The following is a 21,311-nucleotide window of genomic DNA, read 5'->3' on the forward strand; positions in this document are numbered from 1 at the left end:
CCATCTAGCCTCCTCATCAACGCTTTCTGCGTTTTGCAGTCCTGGGCCGACACTTCCAGTTCAGAGCCCTCCCTTTCGGGTTGGCTACTGCTCCGCGGACCTTCTCCAAAGTAATGGTGGTCATCGCGGCCTTCCTGCGAAAGGAAGGAGTACAAGTCCATCCTTATCTGGACGACTGGTTGATCCGAGCCCCCTCTTATGCAGAGTGCGGCAAAGCTGTGGACCGGGTGGTTGCTCTTTTGAGCTCCCTGGGGTGGATCATCAACTGGGAGAAGAGCCAGCTGCGCTCGACTCAGTCCCTGGAGTATCTGGGAGTTCGATTCGACACCCAAGTGGGCAGAGTGTTCCTGCCAGACAATCGGATTGTCAAGCTTCAGGCTCAGGTGGACCAGTTCCTAGTAGCCTCTCCTCTTCGGGCTTGGGACTATGTGCAGCTGTTGGGCTCTATGACGGCCACGATGGAAGTAGTGCCCTGGGCCAGGGCTCATATGAGACCACTACAACACTCTCTGCTGCAGCGCTGGACTCCGATGTCGGAGGATTATGCTGTGCGCCTTCCCTTGGACCCAGCAGTGCGCAAGGCGCTGAGCTGGTGGATGCAGACAGACAAGTTGTCTGCGGGAATGCCTCTGGTGACCCCGGAGTGGATTGTCGTCACGACGGACGCCTCTTTGTCGGGCTGGGGAGCCCACTGCTTGGGAAGGACAGCGCAGGGGCTCTGGTCTCCTGCAAAGGCAAAGTGGTCTATCAACCTCCTGGAACTCAGAGCCATTCGGTTGGCGCTTTTGGAGTTCATCCCGGTACTGGCGTTGAAGCCAGTACGGGTCCTGTCGGACAATGCCACGGCTGTGGCCTATGTCAACCGCCAGGGAGGTACCAAGAGCGCCCCTCTAGCCAAGGAGGCCATGAATCTATGCCAGTGGGCGGAAGCGAACCTGGAACAGCTGTCAGCGGCCCACATTGCCGGAGTCATGAATGTCAAGGCGGACTTTCTCAGTCGCCATACCTTGGAGCCCGGAGAGTGGCAGCTATCTGCTCAGGCGTTCTTAGACATCACGAAGCGCTGGGGCCAGCCGAGCCTAGATCTGATGGCGTCATCGGCCAATTGCCAAGTGCCGTGCTTTTTCAGCAGAGGACGGGACCCTCGATCCCTGGGAGTAGATGCTCTTCTCCAACAGTGGCCAACACAAGAGCTTCTCTATGTGTTCCCGCCCTGGCCCATGTTGGGCAGGGTACTAGACCGGGTGGCAAAGCATCCGGGCCGGATAATCCTGGTGGGGCCGGACTGGCCCAGACGTCCCTGGTATGCGGACTTGATCAGGCTCTCAGTCGACGATCCTCTGCGGCTGCCAGTGGAGCAGGGCCTGTTACATCAGGGTCCCGTGGTGATGGAGGAACCCTCCCCCTTTGGTCTTACGGCCTGGCTATTGAGCGGCAGCGTCTGAGAAAGAAGGGCTTCTCAGACAAGGTTATCGCCACTATGCTGAGAGCGAGGAAGCGCTCTACTTCTACTGCTTACGCCAGGGTTTGGCGTATCTTTGCAGCGTGGTGTGAAGCAGGCTCACTTTCTCCCTTCACTGCTCCAATTTCTTCAGTGTTGGCGTTCCTGCAAGAAGGTCTGGAGAAAGGCCTGTCGCTCAGTTCCCTTAAAGTCCAGGTAGCGGCTCTGGCTTGCTTCAGGGGCCGCCTGAAGGGTGTTTCCCTGGCTTCGCAGCCAGATGTGGTGCGCTTTCTCAAGGGAGTTAATCACCTGCGCCCTCCTCTGCACTCAGTGGTGCCTGCGTGGAATCTCAACCTGGTGCTAAGAGCATTGCAGAAGCCGCCTTTTGAACCCTTGTCGAGGGCATCTCTGAAAGACCTGACGTTGAAAGCAGTCTTTTTGGTGGCTATCACTTCAGCCAGAAGAGTTTCCGAGCTCCAGGCACTCTCATGTCGAGAGCCTTTTCTGCAGTTCACTGAGGCAGGAGTGACTATTCGCACAGTGCCTTCCTTCCTGCCCAAGATTGTTTCTCGCTTCCATGTAAATCAGCAGCTCTGTCTCCCTTCCTTTCGTAGGGAGGACTACCCAGAGGAATACTCTGCTCTCAAATATCTGGATGTGAGACGTGTCATCATCAGATACTTGTAAGTGACCAATGATTTCCGGAAATCGGATCATCTGTTTGACCTGTTTGCAGGTCCTCGTAAGGGTCTGCAGGCTGCTAAGCCTACAGTGGCAAGATGGGTCAAGGAAGCCATTGCAGCGGCTTATGTGGCCGCGGGGAAGGTGCCGCCTATCCAGCTGAAGGCTCACTCCACTAGAGCTCAGGCGGCCTCGATGGCAGAGGCCGGGTCCGTCTCCTTGGAAGAGATTTGCAAGGCGGCAACTTGGGCTTCGGCCCATACCTTCTCCAGGCATTACCGCTTGACTGTGGCTGCTCGGGCGGAGGCCCGGTTTGGAGCTTTAGTGTTGCGGTCAGGGATTTCAATGTCCCGCCCTGGGTGAGTACTGCTTCGGTACATCCCACCAGTCTATGGATTGATCAGCATGATGATATGGAAGGTAAAATTATGTATCATACCTGATAATTTTCTTTCCATTAATCATAGCTGATCAATCCATAGTCCCTCCCAGATATCTGTATTGGTTATATTCTGGTTGCATTTCAGGTTCAAGTTTAGTCTTCAGTTCCTGTTCAGGAGGACTTCGTGTTCAAGTTTTTCAATGGATTCTTCAAGAGTTGAGACGAGTTTGTGTTACAGTGAGCTGCTGCATTCCTCTCCCCTCCGTTTTACGGGGCTGGATTGAGACTTAAATTCTGCCGGCGCTCCCTCCCGCTTCGTGCGGCAGTAGGGCAGCCTTGTACCCCTCCCGCTTCGGCGGTGTTAGGGTCAGTCAGCTCCTCCCGCGGTTGCGGTTGCAGGATAAGCCAGATCCCCCCGCATCGGCGGGGTGGTGTCCCTCCCCCGCTTCGCGGGGATGAGCTGGACGGATTCCCCTCCCCCACTTGTGTGGGGATGAGCTGGGTTAATTCCCCTCCCCCGTTTCGGCGGTGGTGAGCTGGGCAGAGTGTCCCTTTGTGGGTGTAATTCTCTAAGTGCTGAGTCCTGCGGATGGAGCTTGGATATCGACATACTGAGGAGTTTCCGGCAGCACATGACCACATATAGGGAGGCAAAAGGATTGCACTCTATCTCCACCTGCTGGTAGATGGACACAACCCACCAGTCTATGGATTGATCAGCTATGATTAATGGAAAGAAAATTATCAGGTATGATACATAATTTTACCTTTTACTAAGGCGCTCCGAAAATTGGCCTGCGCTGGTGTAGACACATGTTTTGGACGCACGCAGATCCATTTTTCAGCGTGCCAGTAAAAAAAGCCTTTTTTTGTGGCCAAAAATGGACATGCAGCAAAATTAAAACCAGCACACGTCCATTTTCGACATGAGACCTTACCGCCACCCATTGATGTAGTGGTACGGTCTCATGCATTAACCAGGCAGTAATCGTCAGCATTCGTACACTGCTGATTACCGCTGGGTAAGTGCCACGCAGTAGAAAAATTCTACCACATGTTCTGGACATGCATCAAAAATGGAATTACTGCCCGGGGCACGCGGCAGCTCCAATTTGACACGTTGTACGTGCGTAGGCGCCTACACGCCTTAGTAAAAGGGCCCCTTAGTGAGTGATAAGGAGAATAGATGGCATGGATGGGCAAACTGGATGGGCCATATAATCTTTATCTGCCTATATTTTTCTATGTTTCTAAGTAACATAGTAAATGCTAAGTGCTATTCTATAAAAATCTGCATGCAAATCAAAAGGGAGCGTGGCCATGGGAGGGGTATGGGTGGGTCAGGGTGTTCACTAAAGATGTGCACAGCATTACGTGCCAGGATTTACACCAGTTTTCAGTTGTTCTAAATCCTCACACACCCAAAGGAGTATCGTTTTTAGAATAGTGCTCCACATGATTTTTTTCAGTGCCATTTTTGAGTGTCATTTACTGAGTCTAGTCCTTGATACAGAAATAAGATTCTTCTGGTGGTCAGTGCTTTAACAATTCCAGTTAAAGATGAAGTGTTATTGCATGACACAGAATTATCTAATTTGATTTCTAAAACTGAAGTTTGGAAGTTCAGATCAAAAGGTACCAGAAAAATCCATTCATGTAAGAAATTGAAGGGTAAATAATTATATATAAAGCCCATTCTAATTAGCCCTCAACATGAGAGATACCAGAAATTTTGAAGGATACAAAGGAAATCATAGAATCCACTATTACAAAGCAACAGGTTTGAAGCAAGTATTACTTAACTACTCAGAAATCTAACAATATACATTGATACTCTAGCTGGTTATTCCAATTAGTACAAGAAATTTGTTTTTAAGAAAAGCCAGCAGTTGTTTTGGGTCATAGAAGACACATTGAGCATTATTCACTTTAACCAAACATTTCATAGGAAATGGGAAGGAAAATACACCTCCATTCTGAATGTAGGACTAGGAATTGCTTACGGCGTTCCTGGGTCTCTTAACATACATCCAGAAAACACCATAATTTCTTCACCAAAAACAGCTCAGGTCGATGATAAAAAAATAAATTTTAAATATAAATTCTTCCAGCAGTCCCAGTGGAATCTGACTAATCCTTCTTGTTATAAACTGTGTTTACAAATATCAAGTAGATGTGTTGTCGGTCATGAACAGCAGTGCAAAACTATTTAGGCACAGAAGAGTCTGGTCCATTGACTTTGGCATCGGAGGCATTTGTCCCAAAGGTCTTGGTAATACTCCACACCCGTGGAGGGGCATAATCGAAAGGGGCGCCCAAGTTTTCCTGAGGACGTCCTTGCAGGACGTCCTGGTGAAGGGGCGGGGAAACCCGTATTATCAAAACAAAAGATGATGGGTGTCCATCTTTTGTTTTGATAATACAGTCGGAGACGCCCAAATCTTGACAAATAGGTCGTCCCTAGAGATAGTCATCCTTAGACTTGGTCGTTTCTGATTTTCAGCGATAATGGAAACTAAGGACGCCCATCTCAGAAATGACCAAATGCAAGCCCTTTGGTCGTGGGAGGAGCCAGCATTGGTCCCCCTGGCATGCCAGGACACCAACCGGGCACTCTAGGGGGCACTGCAGTGGACTTCAGAAAAAGCTCCCAGGTACATATAGCTCCCTTACCTTGTGTGCTGAGCCCCCCAAAACCCACTTCCCACAACTGTACACCACTACCATAGCCCTTATGGGTGAAGGGGGGCACCTAGATGTGGGTGCAGTGGGTTTTGGAGGGCTCACGTTTACCACCACAAGTGTAACAGGTGGGGGGGGGGGGGGGTCCTGGGTCCACCTGCCCGAAGTGCACTGCACCCACTACAACTGCTCCAGGGACCTACATACTGGTACAGTGGACCTGAGTATGACATTTGAGGCTGGCACAAAATATTTTTTAAGTTCTTTTTTGAGGGTGGGAGGGGGTTAGTGACCACTGGGGGAGTAAGCGGAGGTCATCCCCGATTCCCTCCGGTGGTCATCTGGTCAGTTCGGGCACCATTTTGTGCCTTGGTCATAAGAAAAACTGGACCAGGTAAAGTCGTCCAAATGGTCGTCAGGGACGCCCTTTTTTTTCCATTATGGGTCGAGGACGCCCATGTGTTAGGCAAGCCCAAGTCCCGCCTCCAACATGCCCCCGGGAACTTTGGTCGTCCCCGTGACGGAAAGCAGTTGGGGACGCCCAAAATCAGCTTTCGATTATGCCGATTTGGGCAACCCTGTGAGAAGGACGCCTATTTTCCGATTTGTGTCGAAAAATGGGCGTCCTTCTGTTTCGAAAATAAGCCTGATAATATCCCATATTCAAGACATCACCCCTTTTCAGTATCTTTCAGTCACCCTATATTCCCACGATAAATAAAAGAAGGTAGTCCTTTACCCACATCCTTATCAACAATGGATCGTTCTCACAAGCCTTTAATACATGTGGTGATCGACTATATTCTCACTCTGCACCTGGACTAGCTTGCTTCTCACCTCATAACTTAGACCAGTTCCTCATATCTTGTTTAACTGTACATAGAACTTGCCTAGAGTTTAGCTACCCATCTATTTATCCCAATTGACTCTGCACTGCCTTCCTTGTTTCCATCTATATATCTACACTTGGCCCCTTGGCTTCATAGTAAGCTGTATTGTAGGAAAAGCATTAACATTGTAACTGTGTTATTTGAATGTTCTAATGCATGCTTGTTAGGTGTTTCATTGGTATCATACTGTCATCGCTTTATATCTTTGTTATTTGAATGTACTTCCATGCTAGCTGTTATTGTATAGTTTGTATTGTACTGACATTTATCATATTTCTATTATATGACTGATCTATAGTGCTGTTACATGTGTATATTTGACACTGTTTCATATTAGTCCAATTATTAGGTTTAAATTTGCCGTTTCCAAGTTTACTACTTTTATTGTATTTTATGCTTAAGTTTGGTCATTTTACAATTGTTATGCCATCAACAAAATTGTAAGTTTTATGTTAAACTCTACCTGCTGTACACCGTCTTGGGTGAATCTCTTCATAAAGGCGGTTAATAAATTTCAGTAACTAAATAAATAAATAACCTGTGCTATGCCTACCAACCCTAAAATTAAAGGCGTGTGGAAGTAACCTGCACATTACAGCAGATAAAAGCCTAACACTCTTGATGGGTAGTCTGGATAGGCCACATTACTCTTTATTTGTTACCATATTTACATAGTGACATATTTATTCCCAAAACTGCTTTAGCGCCATTTTCAAAACTAACACATTACACTTAGCAATTTGTGTCACATTAAAATGCCTCCCTGAACTAAAATGTCTTCAATTGCTTGCAAAACTCCTTCAGATCTCTTTCTGTTCTTAACTCAAGCGATAATCCATTCCACGATCTTGGCCCCACAATTGAGCATGCATGATTTTTTTTGTACCAGCCTTCTTTGCCCAGTGCAATGTGGGTGCCTCCAATAAGTTCTTTGCAGTGGTATAGCTAACCTAACTGCCGTAAACAATAGTACTAATATCTTGCAATAACAGATAACCAATGGAGAGTAAATGAGATAGGTTTATTAAGGTTTTTCTATGTTAGAACACCTAATGTAGCTTAGTAAATTGGTCCCAAAGAGTAGCAGTGACTGTGATAGCAAATGTTTTTTTTTTTCACTGCTTGGTGCTTAAATGTATTTAAGAAGTTTAAGTAAAGGATTATGTCTACATTTATTTCTTTGGGCCCCCAGTTAGAATTTTTTCTCAGATAAAAAGGATGTTATAAATACAATCAATTGTATTTAATTAAGACATTTCTGTAAAACTGGAATTCCATCTTATGCAGTCTGTGGATAGAAACCTCATTTACTAGATTCAAGAACTTAATGATGGCAGGTGGGTAACAGGAGCAGCAGCACCTACAGAGGTTTTTCTCTCTCTCTCTCTTTTCTGTTTTCCATGATACCAAATGGTTTTAAGTTATAAACAGTTCTGAAGGGGGTTTAGCCAAGTCTTGTAATAAACATAAACAATAGAAAGCTACTTCATCTTCCTCCTTTCTTCACCCACTACCTGTTATCCCTGCTTTTCAGTACATTTGTTTTATCTGTTAGATGTTTTCAACAAGAGGTATGGGAAATTTAAGTGTGAAATCACATTAGTGTTTTTTTTTCTTAGGTTTGTGGTAGTCCAGATATCCCACTTCACCTACTGAAATCAGTAGCAACATACAAGGGCATTGAACCCACTGCTTCATTGATTCAATGGTTCTGGGAGGTGATGGAATCTTTTTCCAACACGGAACGCTCTCTCTTTCTGCGGTTTGTATGGGGCAGGACGAGGCTTCCCAGAACAATAGCTGACTTCAGAGGCCGGGACTTTGTCATTCAGGTAATCAAAAATGTGAACTAATCCTTAAGAAAAGGAGGAGATCATTTCACAAAGTATAAAGCAAATTGAATAAAGTAGCGATAAATACCGAAAGCCCAATATTTAACCACAGTATTCAGTGGTTGAATAAATTCCAGCTGCCGCAGTTAAAATGTACCAGGATATTCTGCACCAATACTCAGATATTGACCTGTGCTGAATATCTAGGGGGGCCAATAGTCAAAGCAATTTTTCCAGCCAGAAATGGCTCCCAGCCGGTTATATCGCTTGTTTGGGGATAACCGCACATTTTCAGTGGCACTTAACTGGCTACTGCTGCTGAAAATGTCCAGTTAGCGCCTAACTGAAAGCCTACTATTTTGGAGGCATTCCGGAGGCAGAGCTATCACGTGGCCTGTTAAGCACCGATATTCAGCACTTACTAGCCAGGGTAACTGCATAAAAGTTACTTCTATCGTTATGCAGGTTGCCATAGCTAGTTAAATTCTGAATATTGCATTTAACTGGCTATGGTTTAGCTGGCTCCAGGAACCCAGAAATTCAACGCCAGAGCCCAGACATAGTCCGACATTGAATTTCCAGGCATGATGCCAGCGACGGTCAGCAAAATAATTGAAGAGTTCTGACAACGCAACCTGTCCAAGCAGCTCTGACAGTGCTTCTACATATTTATATAGAGAAGTGATAGCTCCTGCTACTATTGTGAGGTAAGAAGAGCTCTGCTCAGTATAGGCAGCACCAGCCCCCTTCCCTTGCTCCCCACACCCAACAACTGCATCGTGGCAGCACTGTTTAGCTCCCATCTCTTGTAGGGCCCATGGGGCAGCACTCTGTCTTCAACCTGCCAGGTATAGAGGGCAAGAAGTGGCTGAGCGTGGCACCAGGACCTTTAATTGTAAAAAAAAATATATATATATATGTGTGTGTGTGTGTGTGTATATATATATATATATATATATATATATCTCTATATAAAACGCACCTCCAACGTTCTAATGAAGCCTCTGTTAGCCAACATTCTAAAGTGAAGGGGGTGAGATCGCATTGTGTCTGCCCCGTCCACGCGTCAAACGTGATGACGTCGAGGGCGGAGCAATGACACTCAACCAATCGCAACGCTCGGCAGCGAAGCGTCAGGGAAGGAGGCGGCGCTCTCGACGTCTAGCCTTCCCTTCGCTGTGTTCCGCCTTCTTCTGACGTCAAGGATGACGTCAAAAGAAGGCGGAACACAGCGAAGGAAAACCTAGACGTCGGGAGCACCGCCTCCTTCCCTGACGCTTCGCTGCCACGGAGGTAAATTTAAAAACAAGAAAAAAAAAAAAAACAACCATGTTGGGGGGAGAGAAGAGGGTGGCCACTAAACAACAACAATGGGAGCGGGAGGGCAGGGGAGAAATGACAGCATGGATGCGAAGGGGGGGGGGGAGAAGAGGGCGGCCCAGGCTGGGACATGGAAGAGAGAGAAGCATGGATGCAAGGGGGGGTCATGAAAGGGAGACAGGGGACTTGCTGCAAAAGGATGAATGGAGGCAGCAGGGGACAGAGGAGCATGGATGGGCATGGATTGCGAGGGCAGGGCTCAGGAAGAGAGGGCAATTGCTGGAAAGGGATGAATGGAGGGGGCAGGGGACAGAGGAGCATGGATGGGCATGGATTGAGAGGGCAGGACTCAGGGACAGAGGGAAATTGCTGGATAGGGATGAATACAGGGGACAGATGGGCATGGATGGAAATGGATTGCAGGGCAGGCCTCAGGGAGAGAGGGAAAAATGGATAGGGAAAAATGGAGGGGCCAGGTGACAGATGAGCATGGATGGGCATGGATTCGAAGGGCAAGACTCAGGGAGACGGGAATTGCTGGATAGGGATGAATGGAGGGGACAGATGGCCATGGATGGATATGGATTGCAGGACAGGCCTCAGGCAGAGAGGGGAAATGCTGGATACGGAAAAATGGAGGGGCCAGGTGACAGATGAGCATGGATGGGCATGTATTGGAAGGGCAGGACTCAGGGAGAGGGGAATTGCTGGATAGGGATGAATGGAGGGCACAGATGGCCATGGATGCATATGGATTGCAGGGCAGGCCTCAGGCAGAGAGGGGAATTGCTGGATAGGGATGAATGGAGGGGCCAGGTGACAGAGGAGCATGGATTGGAAGGGCAGGACTCAGGGAGAGGGGAATTGCTGGATAGGGATGAATGGAGGGGACAGATGGCCATGGATGGATATGGATTGCAGGACAGGCAGAGAGGGGAAATGCTGGATACGGAAAAATGGAGGGGCCAGGTGACAGATGAGCATGGATGGGCATGGATTGGAAGGGCAGGACTCAGGGAGAGGGGAATTGCTGGATAGGGATGAATGGAGGGCACAGATGGCCATGGATGCATATGGATTGCAGGGCAGGCCTCAGGCAGAGAGGGGAATTGCTGGATAGGGATGAATGGAGGGGCCAGGTGACAGAGGAGCATGGATTGGAAGGGCAGGACTCAGGGAGAGGGGAATTGCTGGATAGGGATGAATGGAGGGGACAGATGGCCATGGATGGATATGGATTGCAGAGCAGGCCTCAGGCAGAGAGGGGAAATGCAGGATAGGGAAAAATGGAGGGGCCAGATGACAAAGGAGCATGGATGGGCATGGATTGGAAGGGCAAGACTCAGGGAGAGGGGAATTGCTGAATAGGGATGAATGGAGGGAACAGATGGCCATGGATGCATATGGATTGCAGGGCAGGCCTCAGGGAGACAGCAAAATTGCTGGATAGGGATGAATGGAGGGGCCAGGTGACAGAGGAGCATGGATTGGACTCACACTTTCACTCTGACTCTCAAACACTCACTCTCACATACACTCTCCCAAACATACACACTCCGAGGAAAACCTTGCTAGCGCCCGTTTCATTTGTGTCAGAAACGGGCCTTTTTTACTAGTATATATATATATATATACAGTGGTGGAAATAAGTATTTGATCCCTTGCTGATTTTGTAAGTTTGCCCACTGACAAAGACATGAGCAGCCCATAATTGAAGGGTAGGTTATTGGTAACAGTGAGAGATAGCACATCACAAATTAAATCCGGAAAATCACATTGTGGAAAGTATATGAATTTATTTGCATTCTGCAGAGGGAAATAAGTATTTAATCCCTCTGGCAAACAAGACCTAATACTTGGTGGCAAAACCCTTGTTGGCAAGCACAGCGGTCAGACGTCTTCTGTAGTTGATGATGAGGTTTGCACACATGTCAGGAGGAATTTTGGTCCACTCCTCTTTGCAGATCATCTCTAAATCATTAAGAGTTCTGGGCTGTCGCTTGGCAACTCGCAGCTTCAGCTCCCTCCATAAGTTTTCAATAGGATTAAGGTCTGGTGACTGGCTAGGCCACTCCATGACCCTAATGTGCTTCTTCCTGAGCCACTCCTTTGTTGCCTTGGCTGTATGTTTTGGGTCATTGTCGTGCTGGAAGACCCAGCCACGACCCATTTTTAAGGCCCTGGCGGAGGGAAGGAGGTTGTCACTCAGAATTGTACGGTACATGGCCCCATCCATTCTCCCATTGATGCGGTGAAGTAGTCCTGTGCCCTTAGCAGAGAAACACCCCCAAAACATAACATTTCCACCTCCATGCTTGACAGTGGGGACGGTGTTCTTTGGATCATAGGCAGCATTTCTCTTCCTCCAAACACGGCGAGTTGAGTTCATGCCAAAGAGCTCAATTTTTGTCTCATCTGACCACAGCACCTTCTCCCAATCACTCTCGGCATCATCCAGGTGTTCACTGGCAAACTTCAGACGGGCCGTCACATGTGCCTTCCGGAGCAGGGGGACCTTGCGGGCACTGCAGGATTGCAATCCGTTATGTCGTAATGTGTTACCAATGGTTTTCGTGGTGACAGTGGTCCCAGCTGCCTTGAGATCATTGACAAGTTCCCCCCTTGTAGTTGTAGGCTGATTTCTAACCTTCCTCATGATCAAGGATACCCCACGAGGTGAGGTTTTGCGTGGAGCCCCAGATCTTTGTCGATTGACAGTCATTTTGTACTTCTTCCATTTTCTTACTATGGCACCAACAGTTGTCTCCTTCTCGCCCAGCGTCTTACTGATGGTTTTGTAGCCCATTCCAGCCTTGTGCAGGTGTATGATCTTGTCCCTGACATCCTTAGACAGCTCCTTGCTCTTGGCCATTTTGTAGAGGTTAGAGTCTGACTGATTCACTGAGTCTGTGGACAGGTGTCTTTCATACAGGTGACCATTGCCGACAGCTGTCTGTCATGCAGGTAACGAGTTGATTTGGAGCATCTACCTGGTCTGTAGGGGCCAGATCTCTTACTGGTTGGTGGGGGATCAAATACTTATTTCCCTCTGCAGAATGCAAATAAATTCATATACTTTCCACAATGTGATTTTCCGGATTTAATTTGTGATGTGCTATCTCTCACTGTTACCAATAACCTACCCTTCAATTATGGGCTGCTCATGTCTTTGTCAGTGGGCAAACTTACAAAATCAGCAAGGGATCAAATACTTATTTCCCCCACTGTATACCAAGCCCTCCCTAAGTGCGATAGTATCCCATTCCTTCTTATTTCAATAATACCCTTATTTTCCCTGTGAGTTTTCCTTCCTAGTGGTATCTGCTCCCCATTTCCTTGAAATCCCCCCTTCTCCTCCCTTACCCCCCTCTTCATCCCCCCTGTCTTCTTTACTACGTCCCCCCCGAGGAACAAGTCACGTTTGACTCCCCCCCTTACTAATTCCCGCCCAACAAATAGTTTGATTTTTGTGTTCACATATTCACACCGAAAAGTATTTTTTGTTTTGTTTTATTCCCCTTATCTCACTATTCCCAATTGGTGTTATGTAAAATTTCCCACTCAATAACCCTCAATTATGGCTAAGTCATGTGAACCATCTACGACTTGCTATAACTGTCAAACAAAAATATCATTTCAAACATTCATAGAACTTCCTCAAACAAATATAACATTTCAAACATTCTTAGAACTCCGACAAGAGCTCTCAACTCTAATACATGCAGTTAATCTCCCAGCTCTATCATACCTGGATGGAATGTGGAAGCAAAAAAAAAAAAACATTTATCTCATTTCCCATCTGCTTTTTACTCATATAGTCTTTCATGAGGTTGTCTCCCAACCTGAGCAGATTGTATTTCTCATCCACCTTATCCACCACAACTGCTGGAGCACTCCGTAGTTAAGCAGTCTGCATAGTTATGGTAATTAAGCCTTTTGAAGCAGGACTGAGTACTTCCAGAGAGATTTGTTTTGTCTAATTACCTCCCTCCTCAGTTTATCCAAAACGCTTCCAGGGACCAGTGTTATCTCAGAGTATGTTTCCAAACTGGCTTTTGCTCAGCATATATATCAATCACCCCGCTGGGTCAGTACGGATGTAAACCTCAATCTATACAGCCCAAAACTACTGCTCCAGTGTCTTTTGTTCTTTAAGAGAGAAAAAAAAAAAAACAAACAGATCTTGCTCTGATTAGTTGCTCTTGTTCTCCGTGCTCCTCAATTTCTTCCCAACAGGGTCATCAAATCTTGCCTTTTCCAGCTTATTTATACTAATCTCTGCTTTGTAGTTCTCTCCAAGTAGCCTTCACCCGGCACTAACCTTTTCTCGTATTTCAAATTGTATATCCGTGGAGATCTGGATCATCAATCTCATCACTCATCACCCGTCTGCAGCAGCTTTTTCACAAAGTCTTGTGCCTCTTGCGCCGTTTCATAAGTTCTCGTGGTGGAATGATGAGTTACCCGCAATTTCGCCGGGTACATCAGGGCAAATTTCACCTTATGCTGCACCAGCTGGGAGCAAACTGGCGAAAAGCTTCTCCTCTTCGCTGCAACTGCAGCAGTATAATCCTGGAAACACAGAATTTTCAAGTTGTTGTATCTAAGAGCCATACCTCCTCTTATAGCTTGCAGGATCGCTGTTTTTTGGACGAAGTTAAGCAAGCGGCAGATAACAATTCGGGGCCGAGCGTCGCCAGATCTCTGTGGCCCCACCCGATGTGCTCTCTCAATTTGCAACGGACCCAGCTCTGCCTTCAATTTCAGTTCGTTCATCAGCCACTTTTCAAGAAATGCACGGAGGTCTTTGTCGGTGATCTCTTCTGGAAGCCCAACAAAGCGTAAGTTGTTACGTCGGGATCTATTCTCTAGATCCTCAAGCTTCTCTGCTTGCTCTTCCACCAACTTTTGGAGTTTAACATATTTTTCTTCCACGGCACCTGTTCGGTCTTCCAGGGCCCCCGTGCGTTGTTGATGCGCTACGAGGTCTTGACTCAGTTGCTCCATATGATGTTGTAGTCCCTCAAGTTTTGAATTTAAGCTTTCTAGCTTTTTGTCTAAGATCGCCTCCATCGCGTTCGTCACTTCTCCCACGATCTCTGCTGCCCAGGCAGACCCGACTGCAGAGGTTGGCGGGCTGGCTGGAGCCGCCATTTTGTCTTCCAGCGCTTTGCTTTTTTCTCTATCTTTCTTTAACGATTTAGTCGTCATAGCTGTCTGTTATTTCACTTTCAGTCTCCGAATCCTAATGTGGCAGCTTTCCGCCACTGATTAGTCAAGTTCACGTCGCTTTTCAGTGGTTTTTTCGGCGGGAATTGCAAGGAGGTACCTGGAGCTAGTCTAACAGCGACCGCTCCAGTACATAGCGTCACGTGACCAGTAAAAATGAAATTTAAAATCATATAATTTCTCCCTTAATTGCATTCCTTCATGCATTATATTCTCTTCAGTGAGACTAAGGATGTTTAGTCTAACTTACATAAATTAATTTTATTTGCAAAACGTTACATTAAAACAGGAACAACATCCTAGTCATGCAAGGTTCATGGCCATTCAGTCAACAGCAGCAAAAGGAGGCGGAGTCCTGAAGGAGGTGATCAATCTAAGCAACCAGAGCCACCAGCGGAAAAATGTATTCAAGTTCCATTTAATAGCTCTCTGGCCAGACAAGGAACTATTTCACAGAAACAGTTTGATCATGAAGTCTTGATAATTGCAGAAGATATGATGCTGCTTGCAACAGTTGAATAAAGTGGCTTCATAAAGTTTTACCAGCAATGTATGCCTGCTGTCCAACTTCCAAGTAGATGCAATCTAACACGAAGCTTAAACGAACTGTATGACATTCACAAGAACTTGCTTATTACAGAATTACAACAGATGAAATATGTTTCTGTAAATCTTTGGAGAAGCCACAAGCGCAGTTTTCTTGGTATGACCATTTATTATATAAACAAGGAGACACTATTGCACCATTCCCATGTTTTGGCTGTTCGAATGTTTAAACATTTCCACACTGGGGAGAAGATTGCTTAAATGACGGTTGAACATGTGCTGTGTTACTGATAATGAAGCAAATATTACAAAATCCTTGCATCTTCTGAACGATATTTTCACTGGTGGCAATGAAGAGAACGGCAGCTCATACTCAACAGAGTCCAACAGCCAGTCACTTTCTGAGTCAGAGGTAGTCGAAGCTGCTGATGTCAGATCTCTGTTTTATGCAGTCAAAGATGAATTGTGCTGATGACATTTACTCCAACTGATTTCACAAGCACAAGAGATGTGCCAATCTACATCTACATTAACAGTTGATACGACTATTGTAACATTGCATATGTTGGTATCACTAAGGTCAACCTCAAATGTCTCCAGACCCTGCAGAATACTACTGCTCGTATTATCTGCCACGCATCCCACTGCGACCATGTCATGCCACTCCTCCAATGTTTTTTCTGGCTTCCTATTGAATATAGGATTAAAATTCAAGATTCTCACATTAACACACAAGGTTCTCTACTCTGCTACTCCTTCATACTTATCTCGTTACCTCTTATGGGGGGATTCTATATCTATATATGGCGCCCAAAAAATCCATGTGGAAAGCTTTCATCTAAACGTATTCTATAAGTGGCGCCTAGATTTAGGTGCGGTATATAAAATACGTTTAGTTGATATCCCAGCGCCTAAAACTACGTGCATCTATTTACACCAGCGAAAATATGGTCTAAATATCGTTGTGTAGATTTAGGTGCAGAGGGCCATATTCTATAACTATGTGCATAAATTTCAGAATGCCCACGAAACACCCATTTCCATGCCCATAACCACGCCCCTTTTTGTCTGCGTGCATTAGGAATTAGGCGTAGTTCGTTACAAAATTCACTTAGCGAGTTGTGCGCGTAAATTCTAATTATTGCCAATTAGTGCTCATTTTTGCTTGTTAAGCGCTGTTATCAACGCTAATTAGCTTAAGTTAATTAAGTTACATGCATTGTTATAGAATCTGCCTGGATTTCGGCATGGATCTCTAGGCACGCTATATAGAATCCAGGGGTGTACGCCCTCCCTGTACTCTTGGGTCACTGACTGACAATTGGCTTGTTCTCTCTCACCCATCTAAGGCTAGGTGGGAGTCTACTTGCTCTTCTGCTTTCTTCTTTCTCTCCCCTGCTTTATGGAGCTCCATCCCTCAGTCTGTTCATTTGGAGAAATCATATACTCACTTACTTTTTCAGTTAGCTTTTGAACACTGAAATTCTATTAATATTCATTGAAATGGGCATGATTGCTCGAGTTATTTACTTACTGATTATTGTCTGAATGTTTTGACTGATTAACTATGAACCTTCCCTTTTACAGAAATGATATTCAGTTTGAGAATTTGTATGAATGTTTATGTCCAGAATTGACTGAGCCTTTAGTGCATTTGTTCTTTCCTATCAAATAATGGAGTTCTTTTTCCCCTCTTTCTTCTTCTTTCTTTTTGTTTTAATGTAAACCAATATATGTATATTTAGAAGCAGTTGTAAACACTTCCCCCGCCACTTGGCTGTGCTTCGACTTTCCCAGTCCTAGGCCTAACTCCACACCAGGTTTACTAGGTAACTCTGGATGCTTGGCAGTTCAAACAATATTAAACCAGTCAGAAATTTCCTGTATTTAATTAGGAGCAGTCTCTTCCCTGGGGCTATATGCCTCCCTGGGCTTAGTGCATAGCTCCAGCACGCTTGTAGTTTCAACTCAGCAACAAAAAGAAAAACAGAAAAACAAGCTCTTTTCCCACATGTATTAACCCAGCCCTGAGTCCCACAGTCCAAATCCTTCCCTCCCCGAGTTCATCAAGTCCACTAATCCTTGGGCAAAAGTTCCAACACTTTCCTCAGCAAAAAGGTTCCCCAATGTCCATTCAGCAAAAAGGCTCGAAGTTCTTTCACCCACAAGCTCCCCAAAGTTCATTCATCCAAAAAGGTTCCACTGTGTGCTTCATACTCACCCTAGCAAACCCTCCCCTCAGAGCAACCTGAGGAAAGGGGACCCCCTCCCATTCATACCAGCCACCAACTCCTGGTATCCTCCCCAAGGGTCATGCTTGAGCCCAGGGCCAGGTGGAAGCTACTTCTCCAGAGAACCTGCTCAGATTCTTCTCTGGGCTTTTCTCTCAATGAATTGAATTAACTGGTTCATCAAGGTTACTAACAGGCCCCTGAGATTGCCCCTTTTGCACCCAGGCTAAGGCAGAAATATCCATGGGCTGTACCCGCATTCCATAGGCTCTATCTGTCTCCCCCCTCTTCCCAGCTGCTCCCAATCTTTATCACCAGCCTGCTCAAAAGCCTCCTCCTCCTCCCCCTTGGGAACCTGGGAGTTGTAATCTGATTCACCGTCTCCAAGGGAGTCTAGTGGCCTCCTCTGGGAGTCAGGGGCATTGCAGCGCTGGTTAGCCTTTCTAGAGGGTTCAGGTGATCCTTCCCGAGGATGCTGGGATTGGTAGTCCCTCCACTGTTCCCACCCACGCCTGCCTCTCCAGCACCCCGGTCCGGAGTTCTGGCTCCTAGATCTGCCTAACCCCCCACAAGTGTCACACAGTATATTAAATTAATAAAGGATAAACAATAATCGCACACTCAGTCTTTTGTAGAAGCTGTTGACAGGCATGAAGCACAAAAGATTTGCGCTACAAGTGAGTGTTTGACAGGACCATGGGGACTTACAGGTTCTTACCATTGCAGTCAGTCGAAGTACCAAACATTCCTCAATCCAACCTGCACAAAGTGGGTTTCAGATTATTTAGCCATCAGTCGACCAGTTACAGTTGGAGTGAAGAAGACATGAGAATGTGAACAAAAATGGAACTAGAACTGATGACCGATACTGAGATGGTGTTCCTGAAGACCTACATCAGCATCATGAAGCCATTGTAAGCTGCAACTGATATGCTGCAAGCTGAAAACGACTGCTATATTGGACATGTAATCTCCATGATAATGGAAATTCAGTCAGAATTGCAAGGATTGGCTGATTGTAGTACACAGCTGGTGCATGCAGACATCAGGGTGGGGGAGGACTGGACTAGATTGTGGCTTGTAAGCTCACAAAAGGAAGCCAACACATCATTAAGTGAAGTGTGGAACCAAGGGAAACCGACCATTGATCCTACAGCTGATTTCCACTGAGGGTGTGGTAAAGGCATAGGAGGAAAACGCTTACTTGCCAGAAATACCCGAAAGAACCTTCTACAATGCCTAAACAAATTAAAACAAAAGCTTCATAAAAGGGGGATAGGCTGGTAGACCAGCAGGTAGCCCAGGAAAGACCTCACCTGGATCTGAGAGAACCTTGGATGGAGGTGGCATAAACAGACTGGGAGAAGCCATGTGGAGCCTGGTGCTGAAAGAGATATGAGGTGCCAAAACAAAAATAGTGGACAAACAGCTGGAAGCAATGACCACACATATGGAAACCCTGGAAGCAATGGTTGGAGAGCTTGAGTGGAAAAAAATCAACACATGGGACACTGCGGAAATAGATTGAACATTTGATTGAAAAAATAGAGGACCAAGAAAATCCGTAGCAGATGATCAAATTTACAGATACTTGGCATTCTAGAGGGGCGGGAGGGTCAGGCCCCTGTTGTGTACATCAAAGGCTTACTCTAGGCGTGCTTTCCAGATTCTGGGGCCTGCCAGATCTTTAAAGAATACTATGCAAGATTGTATGACAAACCTTTAGAGGAAGTACTACAAGGTTCAATGTATTTAGAGTCTAGAATTGCCTAAATAACTCAAGCAGATAGAGAATTACTAAACTTTCTAGTGGGACGAGGTAGAATGGGCCATGAGACAGAGCCCACTATTTAAGGCGCTGGGATCAGATGGCTTTAGAGAGCAGAATTCTATAAAATAATGGGTGATAGTATTATTCCCTCCCTTACTGCTATGTGTAATGAGTGTCTAGTTGCACAAAAACTACCAGCAAGTTTAAATTTTGCATAAATAGTTGTCATCCCAAAACTGGGAAAAGATCCTTTACTCCCTGAGTCTTATAGACCAATATCTTTGTTGAATTTTGAAACCAAATTACTGGTAAGTTATGACCAGTAGGCTCGCTCAGATACTTCCCAGTTTGATCCATGAAGCTCAGGTAGGGTTCATACAGGATAGATATATTTTTTAAAATATTAGGAAGCATCTTTGGAAATTTCGGGAAAGAACTGGTCTGCCTTCTCTGCTCATAAGTTTTGATGTGGAGAAAGCTTTCAACCGTGTCACTGTGGGTCTTCATGTGTGCGGTTTTGAAGGTCTGTGGGATTGAAGGATGCTTTGTAGATGCCATCCATACCTTATACTCTTCTTCACGGGCTAGGGTGTGGATAAATGGTATATATGCTCAGAACACTTTGAAATTCATAGAATTTTACATCCTCTGAGTCAGGATATCCTTGCTAATCAGAAAATTAAGACCTCCCATCCAGCATTACTAGACACTTCTACAGAATATGGAAACTACACTTGAGTTTAAATTAAATTTAAGCAAATCAGAAGCTTTGCTGACAGAAGGCTCCTTATGGCAAAGTTAGGTGAGGATTGAGATGGGTGGAGCACTTATTTCAGTATCTTGGGATTACCAGTGGTTGCAAAATCCTTGTATAAATTAAATGTGGGAATTCTTTTGGACTCAACTAAGAATCAGAGAATTGGACTTCTTTTCCCTATCTCTTTCGGGCCATAAAGAATAATGTTTTTTCCTAGATGGTTCTATGTCTTGAAGAGAGAGCTCTGTTGGGCGGAAAAAAACCCAAGTTGAAGCAACACTAAAGGGAATATAGCAGATTGGATGTTGAATCATAGAAACTATTCTTCCATTCATTTTGAACAAATTCTCTTAGCAGGAACCAAAAAGATAACTGAACACAAAAAAAGTTCTCTTAGCACCATATAATTTTATTGCAACTCTCTATATACAGGCCTTAGAACTACTGACATTAAACGTCTACAAGCTATCCAGAATACAGCCATTAAACTCATAAACAGAAAAAAGATTTGATCACGTAACACCCCTTCTGAAAGTAGCCCACTGGCTCCCTCTTCCTCACCGCTTTATCTATAAAATCATGCTCTTAAAATTCTTCAATCAAGTGAACCAGCATATCTCTCCCATCTGCTTATCCAACATACATCCAATAGAACATTAAACTCGACTTTTCAAAACTTGCTCACTGTTCCAACCTTTCAATAAATATTCCACCAATACACAAGAAAAGCCATCTTTTAAGTTCAAGCTCCTGAGCATTGGAATAAGTTGCCCCAGCACCTCTGCCAAGAAACCTCTCTTCTGAATTACAAAACCAGTCTTAAAACATTCCTCTTCCTAGATGCGTACTCTTTATTCAGTCTCAGCCTCCTTTCTCTATCACTCTTCTTTCCTGTATGTTGTTGTAGTTCCACCCCACCCCTTTTTTCTTCTTTATTCCCCCCCCCCCCCCTTACTTTACACTATGTAATCTGTAAGCTGCCCAGGCATCCCCTTGATAGGAGGGGTAGCAAATTAATAAATACACTTGAAACTTGATATAATTGTAATTCTGTTATTCAGGCCTCTTAGGATATTACCCTACTTGTTGTAGAAGCATGTCCTCTTTCGTTCGCTGAGGGAAGTATTGAAAAAATTTGTACAATGGATAGGCAGTGCCCCAGGAGACAATTCAGGATGATGTGCAGTTTCAACCCGAGATGGACAATAACAGTTTTATAAGGGGTATCTCATTTTGAGAACATAAGTTTTGAAGAGTTTAAGCATAGGGTTGATATAAAATGGGGAGACTGATTTGCTTTTTGCCAGTTTAAATCTTCAGTCCTTCTGTGACTGTTCTCTTGTGCTTGACTGCTTAAATATTTTTAATTTAAATGCTTTACTTTTTGTCTATTAGATTGTAAGCTCTTTGAGCAGGCACTGTCTTTCTTCTGTGTTTGTACAGCGCTGCTTACACTTTGTAGCGCTCTAGAAATGTTAAATAGTAGTAGTAGTAGTAGGATTGAAATAATTTGAAATTACAGATGGGGAAGAAATTGAGGAATTTCTTT

General features: G+C 45.3%; 1 protein-coding gene across 1 annotated transcript in view; it reads left to right on the forward strand.

Annotated features, from left to right (window-relative positions):
* The window catches only part of HERC2 (HECT and RLD domain containing E3 ubiquitin protein ligase 2), a 921,269-nt gene that overhangs the window by 897,820 nt on the left and 2,138 nt on the right, over nucleotides 1-21,311 (forward strand). The window contains 1 exon segment of the mRNA XM_030201308.1: nucleotides 7,696-7,908. Coding sequence (XP_030057168.1) covers nucleotides 7,696-7,908 — 213 coding nt within the window.

The sequence above is a fragment of the Microcaecilia unicolor genome, chromosome 4 (assembly GCF_901765095.1).
Source record: "Microcaecilia unicolor chromosome 4, aMicUni1.1, whole genome shotgun sequence".
Classification (NCBI taxonomy): Eukaryota; Metazoa; Chordata; class Amphibia; order Gymnophiona; family Siphonopidae; genus Microcaecilia; species Microcaecilia unicolor.